This window comes from Haliotis rubra, unplaced genomic scaffold (assembly GCF_003918875.1).
Source record: "Haliotis rubra isolate DU_JTF1 unplaced genomic scaffold, ASM391887v1 Scf129, whole genome shotgun sequence".
Lineage (NCBI taxonomy): Eukaryota > Metazoa > Mollusca > Gastropoda > Lepetellida > Haliotidae > Haliotis > Haliotis rubra.
The window spans coordinates 834,322-854,828 of NW_025765214.1; the positions used below are offsets into that span (position 1 = coordinate 834,322).

General features: G+C 40.2%; 1 protein-coding gene across 1 annotated transcript in view; it reads right to left on the reverse strand.

Moving 5' to 3' along the window:
• Window positions 1-9,862: 9,862 nt before the first annotated feature.
• LOC124266947 (orexin receptor type 2-like) overlaps window positions 9,863-20,507 on the reverse strand; it is a 49,789-nt gene continuing 39,144 nt past the window's right edge. The window contains exons 3-5 of the mRNA XM_046701802.1: window positions 17,107-17,245; window positions 15,026-15,150; window positions 9,863-11,218 (exon numbers count right to left, since the gene is read on the reverse strand). Of these exons, the coding sequence (XP_046557758.1) occupies window positions 11,043-11,218; window positions 15,026-15,150; window positions 17,107-17,245 (440 nt within the window). The 3' untranslated portion in view covers window positions 9,863-11,042. The remainder of the gene's footprint in view (window positions 11,219-15,025; window positions 15,151-17,106; window positions 17,246-20,507) is intronic.

Here is a 20,507-nt window from a genome sequence, read left to right on the forward strand (position 1 = left end):
TGTCAGCTTACTGTTTAAAACGTCCTATAGCAATATGTTTAAACCACTATAGTGAAAGCAACGAGCGCCCGTATAGTACTGACAAACCTAACCTAAATATACATGATCGGAGCAACTGGTTAGAACTCAGGATCTGGTTTGTCTACGGGACGCAAAGGTATGCACAGCTTATCTCTATAATTTGAACCATGGCATATATACTAGCCACATAAAGAAACTGTGCATTGTCAAAATATTATCCCAGTTGATAATAACAATGTCAAAGGTACATATAAACTTTAATAGAGGGATCATGAGACCAAAACAAGTCGGGAGAATTTCAATTGAAAAGTCCATCACAATGAGTCCACAAGCGGGACAGGGGTCAAACGACCATGTCACAACGGGTATGTCCACCCTCGGCATTGAAAACAGCAGTGCATCGACGACGCATAGGGCCTATCAAACGTGCAAGGAAGGCTTGTGGGATGTCACGCCAGATTCTCTCAATTTCTGTTGCAAGGTCAAGGACGTTATCTGGCGGATGAGGAAGACGGCGTAGACGTCGATCCATCTCGTCCCAAACATGCTCTATCGGGGAGAGATCCGGTGAATTTGCAGGCCAAGGCAGTAAGTCAACGTTGTGGTGTTGTAGGAAATCCATAGCAACCCTTGCCGTATGAGGACGGGCATTGTCCTGTTGGAATGTTAACCCAGGGCCATGACGTTGCAGAAAAGGAATTGCCACAGGTCGAAGAATCTGATCCCTGTAGCCCACACCAGTTAAGTTGCCCTGAACAATCACCAAAGGAGTTCTTTGGCGTGCTGTTAATTCACCCCAAATCATCACGGAACCACCACCAAAGCGATTCCTCTCCAAGACACAGGCCTGTGCATAACGTTCTCCCACGCGTCTATAGGTACGTTGACGTCCATCACTATGGGAAATGTTAAACCTGGACTCATCTGTAACACAACATTTCTCCACCAAAACAAGGGTCTGCGGACATGATTTCGGCACCACATTCGGCGAGCTTGTCGATGGCGTTGTGTCAGGATAGGCCGTATGGCGGGACGTCGTGGTCTGATCCCGTGATGACGTAAACGTTGTCGAACTGTGTTGGGATGGATACGGCGAAGTCCTGGGATGGTTCGGGCAGTTATCACTGCAGTCTGAAACCTGTGGCGAAGATGGGTCACCCTTATCCATCTGTCCTGTCTTGGCGTTGTTACACGTGGACGTCCAGAACGTGGCCGATCGATGACGTTATTTGTGTTCTGGTAGCGTCTCACCAGTGCAGAAATGGTGTTCCGGTGGCAGTGGAAATGTGCAGCCACTTGTCGTTGAGACATTTCCCCACGGACCATCCCAATGGCCTCATGACGTTGTGCAGACGTGAGCTTTGGCATGCTATGCGTTTCCATAGCCGTTTAATTTTTTGAACGATCGCAAGGGCAGGGGTTGAGCTTTCCAAAGTGACAGTATTGTGTGTCATTCATTTGCTCTGTTTCTCTTTCCCGGAATGCACGTGCAACAACGTATTGCACGTCTCAAGGACGAACCCACTGACGTCACGGAACGTGGCACGTGCATGCATGTTGGATACATGTCACTAATCTCTGAGTTTAAATCCTTATGTGTCTAGACAGGTTTGATAAATTTAGATTTTAAATTTTTGTATGCACAGTTTCTTTATGTGCCTAGTATATTTGCCTTAGTTTTATTATTTTGAGTATTGTTGTCAGTGACGTTCCCTAACCCTATCTGACGAACCGCGTATTTGTTAATTAAAACATGCTGCACCTGAAAATGTGAAGGTTCTTCCAATTTCACATGCATCAAAAAAGTAAAATATCTTGTATGGTTTGTTCGTTCATGTAATTATACGACTAATTCGTCACACTTTGAAGAAGCATAACTTTACCTTTGTTGGATCATGTTTTGAAAAATGAATGATTGTTCAATTCACTTTGAAAAAACTGACAGTCACCATGCAGCCGGCCAATCAAACCAACAGTTCGATTATGGACAGAGACAGGCCTGAAGATGACCCACATGATGAGTATAACGTTATTCTTATAATGATTTGGTTTATATTATTTCATTTTGCCGATAAACAATAGGAAAGAAAATAAATTGTGCTCAAAACGAAACTTTCGTTATGAGGCAGTGTTATATGCTGTGCAACGATGTTTCAACTGTTACATCTTATACCTGTAGATTCAGTAAGGGGAATTGGTGTGCTATATTTAGTCTTGTACTAGACAGATCTGGAAAGTGCTACAAAGAGCTTATACCAGAATTGTTTGCCTTTGTTTTGAATTTTCTGGGATATGTTTATTTGGAACAGATGGCCATGGGTTACCATCATTGTCTTTATTGCTACAATCACTGCTCGTATATTATACTACCTATGAGTATGTTTTGCCGTAGCAAACGTTTGTGCTACGGTAATGATACATTTGTATAGATTTTAGAATACACTTATGAGTTACATCACGCTGTTTGATGCGTTCACGCCAGGTTCTTATACGGACTGATTCCGGGTTAAGTTTTAGTTTTAACCTGGCAATCAACATGACATTGTAAAACGTTTAGTGATATCGACAGGGCACCCTTTTTACAAACACCTGCGTCATTACTGACTTGGTCCATTTACATACTTTTCACAGTTATGCTCCACTTTACGTCAACTATAATCTGTTACTGAGTATATACAAGACAGGATATTCTTTTAGGCGCAGGTTTTACATTATGCTGTACAAATATATATAACTGTTTTTCCCGAGGTATTTTGTTTTAACGATAAGTGTTGTGAATTGCTCGTAGAGAAAGATAAGCACAAATCTTTGTTCGAAGTGGACATTACTTCTTCGAAAACCTACTCACCAGTATTATTTTACGGTTATGTGTCCCCAGCTTGGTCTTATACATGTACCTTACGCTGATCTGAGCATGTCGAAAGAGTTCCTAGGAAATTCACCAGACAATTCCATAGGGTGCCCTTTTTTATCTCCTAACAGCAGGGAGTGCTTAGCTATCTCTAATTGTGTGATACTATCTCCATAATTAAGGCAAGTGTACGGAATCTCCTAGTGCCAGGACTTTTTATCTCCTAATTAGGACTTAATATCTCCTAATTAGGGACTCCTATCTCCTAATTAGGACATAGCTTATCTCCCTAATTAGGACTTAATATATTATCTCCCTAATTAGGACTTAATATCTCCTAATTAGGACTTAAGGATCTTATAAATATGTATGAAAAACTATCTCCTAAAAAGTCAACCAGTAGTCATTCACTTCTTCTGTTTAGGTTTAGTATCTTGGATGAAGTCATTGATAAAAGCATATATGCATTTGTTTCATGTTGGGCTTGCAGTATTCAGAAATTGTGTCTTGTTTGGCCCATGTTAATGGCATCATTATCAGCATGAATACTTTGAAAAGGAAATCAAAACGACTGAATCTGTGTAGGCGAAAACATAATAGTGATATTGCAGAAGTTGCTGTGTCCGTAGTGAAAGAGGTAGAAGAATCAGGACAAATGTGTGCTTACAAGCTTATGCATTATTATTCATTATCAGTCAAGACATGGTGCTTCATTTGCTGCATTTAGTAGTGGCAGAAATGAGAGTACAATAACACCCAACTGCATGTACTTCAATAGAGATCGGGTAGCCTCCCTGAATGTGAGAGGCTACCACACTAATGACGTCACGAGGGGGAATCCCCCTTGTTTCCTCTGTAGCATGGCAGACGCCATGTTGAAAAAAACTCAAGTCGTCCGTTTGTGTAATGACACATGCCTGCACAAATGCAAATTTATAGAGCGAAAAAAAGAATGACAACATACAACTTCTATACATAGTATTTAATATCCCCGTGCATGGGGAGAGCCTCCCCAAGCCACCCTTACAATCTATATACAGATATCTCTTGAAATATACAAATACACTTTACAAATCTCTCTACCATGTGGTGCTGTCTGGTGGTGTGTGGTGGTGATGGTGGTGTGTTGTGGTATGTGGTGGTGGGTGGTGGTGGGTAATGGTGATGGTGGTGATGGTGGTGATGGTGGTGGGTGGTGGTGTGTGGTGGTGTGTGGTGGAATGTGTTTCCGTGTGTGGTTGTAGTGGTGGTGGTGGTGGTGCTGTGTCTGCTGCTGCTGCGGCTGCGTCTGCGTCGTCGTCAGCGTCAGTGGAACCACATGTTGGCATTCATCAGAATGTTTGACTCTCATGTGTCTCTTCAAATCATAGGGGCGGTGGGGTAGCCTAGCGGTTAAAGCGTTGACTCGTCATTCCAAAGACCCGGGTTCAAATCCCCACATGGGTACAATGTGTGAAGCCCATTTCTGGTGTCCCCCGCCATGATGTTGCTGGAATATTGCTAAAAGCGGCGTAAAACCAAACTCAGTCTGTCAGTCAGTCAGTCTTCTAATCATAAGACCATGAAAATGTATTTCCACAAAAAGAACAGATATTCATCTTGATGTTTCTCCTCCAAAGGTCAGTGACAGAACAACAAGGTTCTGGGCTGTTCATACCTCCATTCATTGGCTCCTCTCTGATTCTCCAATGACCATAGGCCAGACTGGTTACACCATCTTCGGGAAGATATCGCTTGTCATTGAAGGGAGACGACCAAATATCAGTGCATAAAATGGGGTAATATGTGAAATGCTAATGGAACTACTATTAAATAAATTGTTGTGATTGCACGTGTAAAAATGACTGTAAAACTTAGTGATTACGTTTTGTTTGTTTTTATAAACATGGTTTACAATATAGTTGTGCAAGACGATTTGAAAGGTAGGCCTACTAACCCACTAACCTAGTTATACAGGTCACGTCTGTTGTACATAGCCAGGCGTGTGTGCATAGGCTAAGACTCGAAATATATTTTTGGATACAAGTGGACAGACATTACACGATATGTAAAACTATGTATATACCTGGGACAGCCTTCTGTTCAGTTGGGAAAACTTATGTATGTAGCCTGTCACAGATTCGTAGGACAGTAAAGACTGTGTTTATATGACAAGGCATGCTTACATGACGATGTGAAAAAATGTGACTGTTGATCTCATAGATTATATGGATTATGCGATACTGTGGATAAGTAATAATGAACAGATGACGTCATTGGCGTTGGGTGTTCTGGTACTCTTATTTCTACCACTACTAAATGCAGCAAAGACGCACCGTGTCTCGTCTGACAGCGAATCCCTCTTGTATGCATTTCAGATGCATAAGCTTGTAACCACATATTTTGTCCTGATTCTTCTATAACATATGCTATATTTGGATTTACACTTTCTTAGTAAAGTACAAATTCTAGTACTTTTGTTGGGTTGAGTCCCATCAGGGATTCGAACCCAGAGTCAGGCATCCAATCGCCAGCACACAAAGTCAGCCGGCTCAGCCACCGCGACTTCCAGCCACCGCTGGCGATTAGATGCCTGACTCTGAGGGTTTGGGTTCGAAACCCGGATGGGACTCAACCCAACAAAAGAACTAGAATCTGTACTAAGAAAGTGTAATCCCAAATATAACATAGGTTACATCTGACCACTTTCTAAATGGCACTGTGTAATCACTGATTCTTCTACCCCTTCGCCTACACAGTTTCAGTCGTTTTGATTTCCTTTTCAAAGTCTTCATGCTGATAATGATGCCATTAACATGGGCCAAACAAGACACAATTTCTGAATACTGCATTCCCAACATGAAACAAATGCATATGCTTTCATCAATGACTTCATCCAAGATGCTAAACCCAAACAGAAGAAGTGAATGACTACTGGTTGACTTTTTCATTCATATTTATAAGATCCTTAAGTCCTAATTAGGAGATAGCTATCTCCTAATTAGGAGATACTAAGTCCTAATTAGGTGATAGTATCTCCTAATTAGGAGATAGCTAAGTCCTAATTAGGAGATAGCTAAGTCCTAATTAGGTGATACTAAGTCCTAATTAGGAGATAGCTAAGTCCTAATTAGGAGATACTAAGTCCTAATTAGGAGATAGTATCACCTAATTAGGAGATAGCTAAGTCCTAATTAGGAGATAAAAAATTCTGACTGTGGCACTAGGACACTTCCGTAGTTGTTCATATTGACGAGGAGAGTTGGTGCAAGTGTGAACGCAGATAGTAGCCTCTCAGTCAGCTGAACGCACCTCTTCCACTGTCCTCCGGCAATCCATGTCTAGCCATGACTTCTTCTTGGTCAATGTCACCGTCCTTGTGAACATCTGTGACAGCAAATAATTTTGAAATATTGTATTCCTCGCTGCTTTCTCATGTTGGTGGGGTAGCCTAGTGGTTAAAGCATTCGCTCGTCACGCCGAAGGTCCGGGTTCGATTCCCTACATGGATACAATGCGTGAAGCCCATTTCTGGTGTCCCTCGCTTTGATATTGCTTGGATATTGCTAAAATCGGCGTAAACCAAACTCACTCACTCACTGTTGCTGGTTGATAGTCGAAGGATTCTAGAATAATATTTTTAACTGAAATCCACACCCAACATTTTGCACAATTTGCACTTTCAGAATTGCCGTGGAATTGCTGTCTCGGATTCACCTGCACAACCGATACCATGGAGTCGTAATGTTTCATATATAAATGGCAGTTAACAGCTGGAACTTTCCAAGATTTCATTTCAGTTTGAATTATAATTTGTGGACTGCCATTCTGACACATGCGTGTCTGTCATGCATGAAGCTGAGGCAACCAGGTTATTGGAACTGCAGATGTCTTGAGGATCTTTGCCATCGACACCACATAAGCATGGGATAATTGGGAAGAGGTCATATCCATGTCATAAGATGAAAGTAACACATGCTGACTTAGCCTTGGATAAACGATAGCAGTTCAAAGGACCAACAACTGGCCACAGTTACCACTGAAGCACGGTAGGCACTAATAATGGTAAAAAGGAAGTTTTTAAGTGAATTCTATCGAGGACATTTATCTTGAAAGTAGAAGGGCTGATATGACGGTTAGAACCAAGCATGACATGTCTATCACAACAGAAAACATTTACTTCAGAAATGAAGCATGTCATATGCATGTAGCCTACCATAGTGCAGTTGTCATGTCCAATAATAATATACCCTAATGATGCGACGTTTGTTTAAAGGAAGCTACTGTGGTATATAACTTGGCGTCAGGTAGTGCGCTCTTCACTTGACAGTTCTAATGGAGAAATCATGGAAGTGCTTAAAAAGTATATTGTGTGGAAATAAAATTATTCACTGTGCGGACTTGGTAATGCCTTGGCAAAATGTAGTCCTTGATCAGCTGAAGAATAAATTCAGATAGCCAATAAAGAGTTTTCTCCATTTATAGAAGATCCAATTTCTTTATTACAACAACTTTGCTTAATTTCTACCCAACCAACGCAATCGTCGTTTGAACTACTTGAAAACGTTCAGATTAATGTATTTACACGCACAGTGATTTCCCAAGTACTACATACATATCTTTAGTTCATCCATTTGGAATTTTCACTACTGCCGATTTTTGTCAAATCTGTTGAGGCCATTGTTATCATAAATAACAACCCAAGAAGTTACATCGTGTTATATATCACCGTCAGGTGCTTCCTGATGCATAACTGGTAAGTTGTAATAGCATTACATTGTCAATAGAGAATCCATTCGTCTTATTGTCGCTGTGTATATCAGACTGTGACACAGTCACAATGCTTCCACTGAGGCGCAGTAACAGGAGAAAAGTAGAAACAAAGACATTAGGCTTGCTGTTTTATTTCACAATACACGTATCGTCTACAATGTATATAGTTTACATATCACAGAATCCCAGATGCTGATAAACTGATAAAAGCATAAATACACACTCCATCTGCAAAATACAATTATTTTTTATTTGATTTTTTAAATGTTTACATGTTGAAGTACAATACTCTTTTACGTTGACAGTAATTATCTTGTGCATTTGAACAATTTAACATTTTATAATGATTATTCAGCTTTTTACAACATGATAAATGACATTTTATTGCTGAAAAAAGGTATGTACAACAAAATAGTAACTGGTCACTTTAACTTATCTTTTGTTTATTATTTCGCTGTTGAAAAGGCTAAGGTTTAACAAACAACACTTTGTTCCAGATGCCATTTGTTCAAATAGAGGCTGATGGTAAGTGACGTCATTGTTAGAGGACACACATAGAAGGGACGTATAATCAGGCTGTATTAGTCAAGTGTGTTAAGATAAAGCATGCTTGTATCACCGTAATTTATCTCACAGTGAGACAAAATGATGAAGATTCTTGGCAAGTATTCTTTGTTAAGTCTGTTCATGAACATATATACATAACACCAGATGTAGCGTTGGGTAAAAATCCCTGGTCAAAAACTGGTTGAATATAATAGTGTGCCTTTAATAATTAATTATACTCCTCTTAATAAACAAACACTACACAGTTCGTATTCAGTGCATTTCAGACAACTGTTTATTTGACGTAAACCATTCGGTAAAGAGGCGGACGTGGGGACAAAAAGTAGATGTTGCTTTTCAGGAAACCTCAAAGATAATGAAGATTGAGATGGACGATCTGTCACAATTAAAAACAGATTACATGGTGATTTGCAGATTTCTTTACTGAAACTGAGAACTGGGAACGTCGTTTTTCACAGCCCTATTTTCTTATTCCGAATGTTTTTTCAAGAAGATGGCGACTACAGTCAGGTTTAAGTCGGAGGCAACAGTAACAAAGATATAAACAGTAAATATATCGCCAGTAAATCGATGTGTAACTCGTAAATGAAAACAAACGCCTTCTGTGCTGTATTTGAGCACTACATCTAGCTACATGTACATCAATGACTGAACCTACATACACATGTTAACATATTACACAGGGTTACAACAAAAACATGTTCAAGCATGCATTCCACATACCTGGATGACCGAAAGCTTCCAAAATTAATAAAATGCAACAGTTCTCATTTATCGTCAAACCTGACTGAACATGTTCCTAAATAAAATTAACATACGCTATATTCTTTTCTTTATCTTCAAGACATTTTATCTCCTAAGGCTTATCTGTCTGTAACAGATTTCTCTGACCTTCTCGATCAAACAAACTTCAGCCATCGTGGTAAGAATTCATCGATTATCATGCTAAACAGGGGCCATGCTGTCTCACTTACCAGACCCTGTTGAGGTATCGTAATTCCAGCCACGATGAAAGAGATGACATGCCGATCTGCTCCATGTCTAATAATACCTAAGAAGCTAAATTTTTCAGAGGTTACTAATTACCATGACGATAAATTTGTTTAGAGTATGTATATGCACCATACAACCAGAAGCATGTTACGTGTCGGTCGGGGTGTACTTCATTCTCGCTTGTGCGAATCTGCCAATCATAATGATGCGGAAAAATGGATCTTGTTACTATAATCACGATAAAAGCAAAAGTGGTTATGATATTGGGAATGATTAGAAACAAGCATGTCAAATAGACGTACATACAGTAGTTGATAATTCAACCAAAATTACCCTATACATCCAATGATATATTCCGAAATTTCGTGCAGAAATATTCAAAGCTGCACTTTCACACAATTTTAATGTACAAGTATCATGATCACAAGTTCTTGCCAGCTCCAATAATGTCAGTAACATATGCAACAGAGAAGCAGGTGCAGGTGCTCCAAATAAACGTTCCAGTTATTTATGTACAACACATAAGGGTCAGAAGAAGCGTTCATGTACATATTTACATCTGCAGAAACCCATCACAAGACATTGATTCACAAAGATGCAAGCACAATTACGGTTCAGGATGATAATTGTCCAAAAGTTCCCTTTTGACAGAGGCTTTGACTTACAGCTACACTTCACATCAATGCTCATCCGTATATTTATCATAGACCATACAGTAGTGACTTCAACTCAACAAAATCCTTTCACATGATACAATCTCTGTCCAAAACACAAAAAGCCTATGGGTGTCTGTTCTTTTACTGAACGCCTATTTTGTAATGCCAAAAAAAGCACTAAAATTCATGACTCAAGAACTTCTGTGCCTGATGACTCTCCCAACAAAGGAACATCGGTGTAATCGGTGTCTATTAGAAAGATGAAGACCCCCATACCATTAGGAACGTCTAGCAGTACACACAAGGACGGGCCTAAATTAGAAATCGATTTGCAACGAAAAATCTATTTCGGATCAATACCCTCCAAAGTTCCTGAGTAACACTCTATGGGTTAATGATGCTTCGGCTGAAGTTGAGAAATAGTGAATCCAGGTCTTAATGACAAATAGTGGAAGTATATGTCTTGATGACCAATTGGGACAGACACATGATGAAAGGGTAATATTTACAACTACTCGGTGAACTATTAAAGAAACTTGTAAAATATTATTGAGACATCAAATTTGTTCTCGAGGCTTTCCTAAGTACGTCTGAGGGTCTGAATATTACATCATCTCATCTTGGTACGTGCAACATACTCCAAGGCAGACTGCACAATCTCAATAAGCACCTTTAGCAATTGTGATCGACCATGTGTCGTCCGATAATGTTAATTTGGGAATTTTCACAACTTGTATGTTCTGTTACGTAGGCGGAAAACAACTCCCTTCATCTATCCTGCGATTATACGACAAAACTGTCCGTCAGCACATAAGCCTTATTCTCAAATGGTATTTAGTATCACTGATGTGCACATTGTCCAAACACGTAGCAGTTGATGTTGATGTTGTTATGCTTCGGTAAATCTTTAACCTTGATGCTTCAAACAATCACCCAAGGTGTCCCTTTGGATTTCCAAATGCCACTCAAGGAGGTCTAGTGACGTCGACTTGTTTCAGAACAAGTACAACCTGAAATCTTCCATTACCTCAGGGTTTACCGCAACCCGTTATCGTAATTCTCCCACTGAATCTTCTATTCTGCCGAGGCACTAATATGTATTCCTGGATTTGAAATCACCAAGGCGTAACCGTCTCAAAGGTCCAATCAATATTGACCACGGTCAAGTACTCTGGGGCAGTATTGGTCAAACGCCCTGACATTCACACATTGGCAGCTTTGTTCTTGGTTGACCTATACGTTGATTTGGCGATCAGTTTGTCCGAGCAATTCGTTCCGCCGTTCACCGATGACGTCCAGGTTGTGGAGGGAAAGAGCCGACCGCTTTTAGGAGGGGGCTGACAGGAAAAAACACGACGGAACTCATCTCGAAATTTTACTGAAAAAAAGAGTATAATTATTAATATATTAATCCGAGATCTCTCTGTATAAGTGACATGTCAAGAGTGTTACCACCTGCATTGTATATACCAATTCCATACCTCTTTGTTGCGAGTTTAGCCCTAAACAGCATTTTTAACAAAGCGGTAACAAAGGTACATCCATTATTAAAAACCGGACTGAGAACGATTGCAGGTTATATTATTGTTGGGAGCAAGTTATATGCTTCATTTATCCAGTAGATTCGGATATGTTGAAAGACGAGAACCTTTCAGTAAAAAAAAGTCACTGAATCAGTCATAAAAGATAGCTACGAGATGAATCGAAAAGCACAATGAAGTCCCTATCATGATGTGACTTGTCGCAATTCGAACATACGCTGGCAAGAGGACGACGTTGAAAATTGGGAACTTGTATTCGAGAAGGTAGTGTGTTTTTGTCCTAGATGTTGTGTGCAAACAAAGAAAACCCCTGAACAATGATGTTGAAATATTAAAATCTGAAGTCAGAGAAGATGGACGAGTAATGGTTGTCGATAATTTTCGCGATTGTGAGAAGAGTCAAGAAATTCCAATTTTAACACCACGTCACACACCTTCCCCACCTCCATCCCCTTTTCTTGTTAAAAGGGACAAGATAATACTATACTGACGCAGTCACCGTTATTCAAATGCGGGCTAATTTTTTTAAAGTTTGTAAATTGTATTAATAACCTTAACTGGCTGTACATAATGCTGATATCTCTCGTGAAAAATGGACGAATCATGGTCGTGGTTGTTGTTTATCGTACAATAAAACACTTCAGGAAGAACACACAGCCACTCAAGGCTGCTGACCTCACGGTTCAGTCTCCCTGTAGTGTTTCACTGCGCGATAAATAACTCCCCCCTCAACGTTATTTCTTAATTACAACACAAACGTCACCTTTTTGCTCTAAACATTTCTTTTCGTGTTATAAAGTCCAGTAATTATACCGTCACAAAATCGATGGCATGTTCTGAATGATGGGGCATTTCAGATACTCTTTATTGGCATTCAGCTGCCCAAACTTGAATCCGAATGGCCAGCAATCGAGTTCAATTCACGTGGAAATTTGTCATGTGCCGGAACGTGACATTTTAATTAAATAATCCATGTTTCAAGTACGTTTTTCGACTCAAATTATCAAACCACCAAGGAGTGACGGAAAAGATATATGGCATCAAAACCAAATTAAAAGTTCCTGGCAGTATTTCAGCTTTTTGAATCATAGCGGCTTAAACTGAACCAATATTTGTTTAGCCTCCGCTATAAGACCGCGTGGACATGAGTGGGTGAGTAACTCTATGGTTTTACGCCGCTTTTAGCAATACTGCAGCAACATCACGGCGAGGGACACCAGAATTGGGCTTCCCATATGGACATGAATTCACTAACCTATGAATATACATTCTGACAAAAACACCCTACATCCTATTGTGAAGGAATACATGTTTTATCAGTTCGCCCATTCAACTATTGTTCTTAAAAGGCGCCCAACGGAATCGACTTGGTTGACACATGTCATTGTATCCCGATTGCGTAGATAGATGCTCATGCTGTTGATTATTGGACTGCCTCGTCCAGACTCGATTATTTATAGACCGCCGCCATATTGCTGGAATACTGCTGGATGCGGGCGTTAAACAACACACAAATCAGTCACTTTAGTTTTGTGGTCCAGACTTGCATATTTTCATGATGCCAGTGAAACCACAGGCCCTCGTGTCTTTGCGAGGATTAAAGATGTTAAAAAAACATAAGACATTTGAGATGACCCCCGACTCGAAATGCTACACAGCACTGAAAACATTTCGAGTCAGGGATCATCTCAAATTATTTATTTTAATCTTTAATCATTGCAAAGACACGAGGGCCTGTGAGTGAAACGACCATTTTGCATTCATGGGTGTGAAAAGACTAGATATGTTTCAGCAAAAAGTCCATGTTTACTTAGTGAAAACGAAAACCTTCACTAAAAGTAAACACACCTTGTAAATATCCAGTTTTTGGAAGGCTATTTGTTTCTCAACAGTCTGTAACAGACCTATTTTATTAGCATTCGTTTCGATAAAACACTACACGTAATTACTGAAGAGAACAGGTTTAAATCCATGACATAAATACTGTCATAAAGGCCACTGTGCAGAAGTGAGTTCAGCCATTAACACATTGGGAAAATTTGACCAAAATATCCCTCATCCGACACATTTTGGTCAATATTTAAGTCCTATGTCCCATCTGAATTCGTCTTTAAAGATTGCGAATTGAATATACCATAGGTTACATAAATAATTTAATGCATGAACCCAGATGATTGCATACGTCTATTCAATATAAGAAGTATACGTCAATAATCAATATCATTACTCGAGATGGATCGGACATGTATAAAAGCTGTTTGATATCAACATATTTCCTTGCCATTTATAGGGGTCGTGTACTGTATAACCACTTTCTTGGGCTTGTTGGTCTAAAATTGTGTTCAAATGTGCAATTAACGGCATATTAGAACCGTAGACTCCCAGCAACCCACGGTAGAGTCCGTAGCTTTCGACAAGACGTTTAGGTGCCACTAACGTCTCTAATTGGCCTAATTTTCGAACCAGTTTGAGAGAATTAACAATCCCAAACAGTTACAATTGATAGGATTTGAGAGCAAACTAATTAACGGTTAGCCATGTTGCTGAAATTACCAAATTGAGATTTGTTTATGTTTGAAATAGGTCTGTACTGAAGAAATGGTTTCTCGTGACTTAAAGGTGAACTTTAATTGGAACATTGATCGATGCATTAGTCAGGGACAGTCTGCTGAACTACTGGCTGACATCAATTCAATATGAACATCCCGAGGATTCAGCAAAGCAGTAAACGAGTTATTCTTAATCCACTTGCATTTGATTGACAGTTGTATCACGGGATGAAACGCATTGGGGAATGATATTTAGGCTATCTTTACGTTAATCCAAACAGAAAATGAGCATTATTCCCTCAACCAAGATCATGTTAATGAAAATATTAGACATATCGGTGTTCATGGTCAATGTATTTTCTAAATCCTGTCCCAAAATGGTTGTTTTTGTAAAATGTCATCGGAAACTGTCTTTTAACACAAACCGTATTCAATATTAAGAGAGTCCGGGTATGCTTCTCGTGGCTTTGCCAAGTTGTCTACAGTTTTTTATTTCGTGTCTGAGGTTTACTAGCCGCCGTGAGGCGAGTATAGACGCTTAAATGTGGCGCGGTAAATGTGACTTTCCTTTGTATTGTCCTCATGTATATTTTACGGTAACCGGTGCAAGGTCGGTGACTGCCTTATGATGTTCTTAGCGCTTCAAAAGATTGGCATACATGCCTGTACATGTCACAGGTATAATTCATGTTACAGATTGTTTATTTACTATTGGGAAAATCTGCAGTTTTTTTCCATTATCATTGCACATGAAGAATGATATAACAGAGTCGATGGTTTTGTTTAGGGATGTGCCGATACCTTCCACCAGTATACTTCATTGTACAGACTGTCTATTTCCTATTGGTAAATTGTACACGTTTTCGATTATTTTGTTTGAACTTGCAATTGATTATGTTTAGGGCGGCGGTTGGCCTAGTGGTTAAAACATTCGCCGAAGAACCGGGTTCGATTCCCCACATGGTACAATGTGTGCAGCCCATGTTGGTGTCCCTCGCCGTGATATTGCTGGAATATTCCTAAACACGTTGTAAAACCAAACTTAATTACTCCATAAGTGTTCATAGGATGAATGATGATGAATTGTATCCTTACCACTCATGAAATTGTAAATAACCGGGTTGATGGCACTGTTGAAGTAACACAACCAATGAGAGAAGAGAAAGATGCCGGGGAGAAGGTTCGAGTCTTCTCCTGCCTTCCCAAGCAGATTAGTAAATCTGAAAAAGACGGATAGAATCGATTAAAAGTGTGATAACAAGATTTCCTTTTCAAGAAGATACTTTTGAATTTTGACAAGTTTCTCTGTACGGTTTATAACGATTATATTGATTTAAATTGTGATAACAAGATTTCCTTTTCGAGGAGATACTTTTGAAATTTGACGAGGTTCAAAAGACGATTTAGCACGATAGTTTTACTGTTGACGCAAACGCTTGACAAATATTACGTTCTTGATTGAAATCAATATCCTTCACTGGACAAGTTCTGAAACAGTCAATAGAGATACGAGCTCAATAGCGCGATGAGGCGGTCCATCAGCTTGCCCATACACATGAGCGTGCATATAAGATGCTTAACTTTTACATTTGACAGAACATATTCTGATATTGAAGAACTGGGACATTAAAATGATAATGCAATTTACGAAAAGTGAAAAAAACGAAAATGATTCCGCATTATCACACGAAATACATGTTAAAGGCAGTGTCCGTTTCATTATATCATGAGCATATGCAAATTATTCGCTATTAAACTGTATTGATGCTAGATGTTTATGAAAGGGGAGCGTATCCCGCACACTCGGCTGCATCTATCACAAACACATGCAAATACGACTCACCTTTTACCAGAAAAAACAAGGTAACATGTTACAAGTCTTAAGACAGCATTGCATCGGACATCATCGTTGTTACTGATACATCTACCTGTACTACCATACTGTACCATATATTTTCTAATGTAAAGAAATGATAGCTTCATACTTTCATGAATGTTTAACCCTGGTCAAACAACCTTTGAGGAAGTGTCTAGCAACGTTCTCCTGACATCTTCGAAGTCAGAGCATGGTAGCTTGTTACTCAAAGTGAAATTCATATCCCGAATGCTGGGTCAGCAGGGATATTGCGCGACATAAAGGGAATAATGAAGCTTTTCTATAGTTACATAGTCAGTGGATACTTAGCGTAGAACATATTTTGCTCATGAAAACCTGGTTATTTCTTGCAGGATTGTATAAAGGATTGTGCAGCCTTTTCCAAGCTTAAAAGACACATTCTTATAACACGCGTTCGTTACTATAAACCCAGATGTATGTAATACCAACCTAATAATTAATATGTCCTAATTAATTTTTTTGAAGATACGTAATATACCTGAAGGTATATATATGGTGAAATTATGCTCAAAGATGAATATCTTTTCCTGCTTATATTTTCATTTAAAAAATGGTTCACCCAATAGCGTCTTCATCTGCACCTGGTTCACAATGAACGTTCCCTCTTTGAAACGATACATCATGTTATAGTTCTAGGCACCAAGCCCAATTTCCATGACTTTGGTTAGAATTGGACCCCAGGAAGATATGCTGGTCGTAACGTATTGGTGTGGATGGTATTGATGAGTAGATGACGTTTCATTGTCCTCCGACTGCGTGGCTATTAGGTTATAATGTTAGTTTACTCTTTGGCCAAATGCAGAGATTGTCAAAATCAGGTAATATGATACACCCGGCTTTATCACCCATATGTATATCTTGACCATGTTGAACACCAGTGCTTGTCACCGTCCATTAAGCCATGTGGTAAATACTGCGGATGGCCTATGAACACGTGGACACTGTTTCAACAGTGGGGTAAACCTTGTTTGCTTTTAGTAACCTGATACATTCTGTGGCTAGTTCCATATCGACAAGGACTTTTAAAGAGTAGGAGGTGTCGTACTAATTACTGGATAACACCTTTACTGCTGCTGAGAGATCCTTAATGATAGGGACTTTTTTAGCATTTGGCCAAGGAATAAGTTCGCCGAGATACAGTTTAAACCCTTCAAGATCGCTGTGTGAGGCGTAAAACACACATAGAAACCTAAACATACATATACACGCACACGCACACGCACACGCACATACACACGCACACGCACATACACATATCTCTGCACATTAATGATCTTACCTGGCAACGAACAACAAATTAAGAGGAAGATAGCACACGAAGAAGATCCCAACTATTGCCATTAACATCTTCGCAACTTTTCTTCTTGCTATGAGCTGTGAGTCAGCGGAATTGTGTATAGATTTAGAGTTTGAACGACCTGAAAATAGAAGAAATAACGTAAGTTAACATCATTGATCCCAAAGTTATACTTACCTCTGCATGCTGGTGTTTATGTCATTGTTTTTGCCCCAATCTAGACCACGTCATTTGTCTTACAGACCAAAACTGACATTTATCTTGTAAGACTGTGTTGACTATGCAAGTACGACAATGTAATATACATGTATTTGGGCAACAGAATTTATGGATGTCAACTTCTATATTTTGATGGACATGACCTTTCGGAGTATATTCTTACTCAGTCTCCACCTTTATGTGTATGACTGGATCCATCCATCTTGAACTGTGGCGACGGATCACAGTGAGCTCTCACTGTACATCCTCATCAGCCCGCAAGAGCAAAACACACACACAGACACAAATCACATAAACACCAGCATCCCTCGCCACAGTTCAAGATGGATGGATCCAGTGTACTGACTCCAAGCGGACCAGTGTTTGTGTCATTCCCCTGAATACTGAGCGAAAGGCAGGGAAACACCAAGTAACTTAATTGAACATTGTTTGGTACGTCACTGAGGAAACAACAACATATTTTCTGCACAACTAATCATGAATGAACTTAATTAACTTAATACAGCGCTATGTGTCAGATTGTACTATTTATGTAAGATAGCTGCTCATAAACAGCGCACCCATATGGAACTATGCACAGAATTACATCTGCCAGTTGAAAGACACCAATGCTGCGATGCACTCTGCCATGCATGGATTTGATCAATAGTTTCACTGACATTGAGTAATGACACTGGCCATGTGATCTGTCAAGGGAGGCCACTGTGAGCATACACGGAAGTGCCTTTAAGACTCTGATCGTCACGAGAACTGTGATCACATCGTTAAACTATCCCCACTGGTATTATCAAAGATTAACTGATGATGTCTTCTTCTAACAGGAATAGTCTTTCAGTACCACCCATAGCCACAACTCTCAAACCCAAACTTTACTCATACCCATAAGTGGAGATGAAATCGCAGATACGAAGTCATAGAGAACTGAGTGAATGCACAATACCTTTTAGTGAGTGAGTGAGTTTTGTTTTACGCCACACTTAGCAATATTCCAGCTATATGGCGGCGGTCTGTAAATAATCAAGTCTGGACTAGACAATCCAGTGATCAACATCATGAGCATCAATTGGGAACCGATGACATTTGTCAACCAAGCCACCGATCCTGACCACCCGATCCCGTTAGTCGCATCTTACGACAAGCATGGGTTACTGAAGATCAATATTCCAACCCGGACCTTCACGGGTAATACCTTTTCGAAAGTGGTTGAAAGTATATGAATGCTATATTTGGGATTACACTTGAGCAGTAAAATAGAGGCTGTAGTACTATTTGGGGGTTGAGACCCATCCAGGATTCAAACCCAAACTCAGACCCACTCAGTCACTGCGATTTCAAAGCAGCTACAGCGGCTTCCAACGGCACCTCTTGTCACCTCCTTCGACAAGAGGTAGCGATGGCTGAGTGGGTCAGATCGCTAACGTTTGTGCTCGTGCATTGTATGTAGGATAATCAGGATAATATTTTGATGCATGTCATAAATTAGAATTAATGCTTCATTGTAAATGTTTAATGAATTCCCAAGCATAAATATTGTTGGTAATTTCGTATCGATATTTAAACTTGACGTGTGCGCACTTAAGGGATTACCAAGCACTAATCGTCCCATACCAGTACACTGGTCTCTTGTACTTCCCCTTCTGAGCAATTTAAAGTATGAATATTCAAACGACTGCCCCATAGGAACTGTCAACTAATATCTTTAGTCTGAGGCAAACAAGGATGCGGTTTCAACTTCCCTGCAGTCGTATAGGGACAACAAGTTACTGAATGTGCTTGAGCTGTTGACAAGTATTTCTCCTGGGAATCATTGTGAAAATGAAAGCAAATAATTGCACTATAGTTGATTCCTATGGAGCCGATACCTAATAAGACTAAGGTCCCATTCCAGAAGTGGCTCACGGCGCTACCACCATAGGAATTTCCATGTCAAGCCCCACAAGAACTCGCCGCCAAAAGCAGTAACTGCACCAGTACCATTCTGCCCATACCATAAGCATGCATCCATAAATCATCAGGAACGAAACCAGTCAATCGTCGGAAGGGCCTCCGAGAATGCAGCAAGTGTTCCAAACACATAGACGGCCAAGCCAGTCGACACATACGGCGCAAGTAAAAACAGGTAACCGCACCAAACAACAAGTGTCATTAATGCGTCAAATTTTGAAATGTTCAACAGACATAAACCATAAAACGTTTTAAAATGTTTACTAAGGTATAAAATGTTCAATAAGCAACTACGTCGTACGGCGCTCTTGGAAATAACTGCAGAAATAGCATGCTCACATAGACTGATGGAACCTCTCTTGAGACAAATGGAAAGCCGAAGTCATCACTCCTGTCAAATAGCCCATTAGGACAATTTGTTTTTCCTCATCCCTATGTACAAATCCAAACACGAAACATTGACCAACTGCTCCCTCCAGCCCAGATGGGTAAGTCACTGAAAGGGGCTTACGCTATTTGGCAAATAACGAACCATACCGGATCATTCCGACACGTATGACAGGGAAACAGAACAGGAAGTACTTGAGGCCGCCCGGTGTCCATAGGGACATCTAACCCTTTCCTCATACCCCAGGTCCCACATATTTGTCATCCACGAGGAAGCCCAACATTGCACACATCTTGAACGACCTTGGCACCAACTTGTAAAACAGCTCCCTGAACCTGTCTACATGGTCATCGCGTTTTAGTGACAACTGTTAATCCCGTTTATAGTCGGAAAGTAGGGGGCACGGTGGGCGAGCTGGCTAAGATGCCAGGCTAGTGGTCCCACACCTGTGACCGGGTGTAAAACCCTTGGAGTCAACTTTGTGTGTAGACTCTTTCAGTGTTGTCACAACCATAAAAGAACCCACGAATCAGTTGGTATATGACCAGATGGTGGCCACATGAATACATGCAAACACCTAGTTGCGGGTACAGCAACGTGCAGTACACTTGGACAAATTACTGTGACTATGTGTCCCAGTCCACCCAGCTGTGAATGGGTATCTCGTAAGGATGGGAAAGCCACATTAACTCGGTGCGCCTAGTGGCTGCAAGAGGTGAGAGTGATAATACGATGTGCTGTTGAGACTGGCATCCAGTGATCGAGGGAAAAAACAAAGCCCCTCTGAGCAGTTGAACAATCTTATGACTTGACATAATCAAACTTTCTCCTG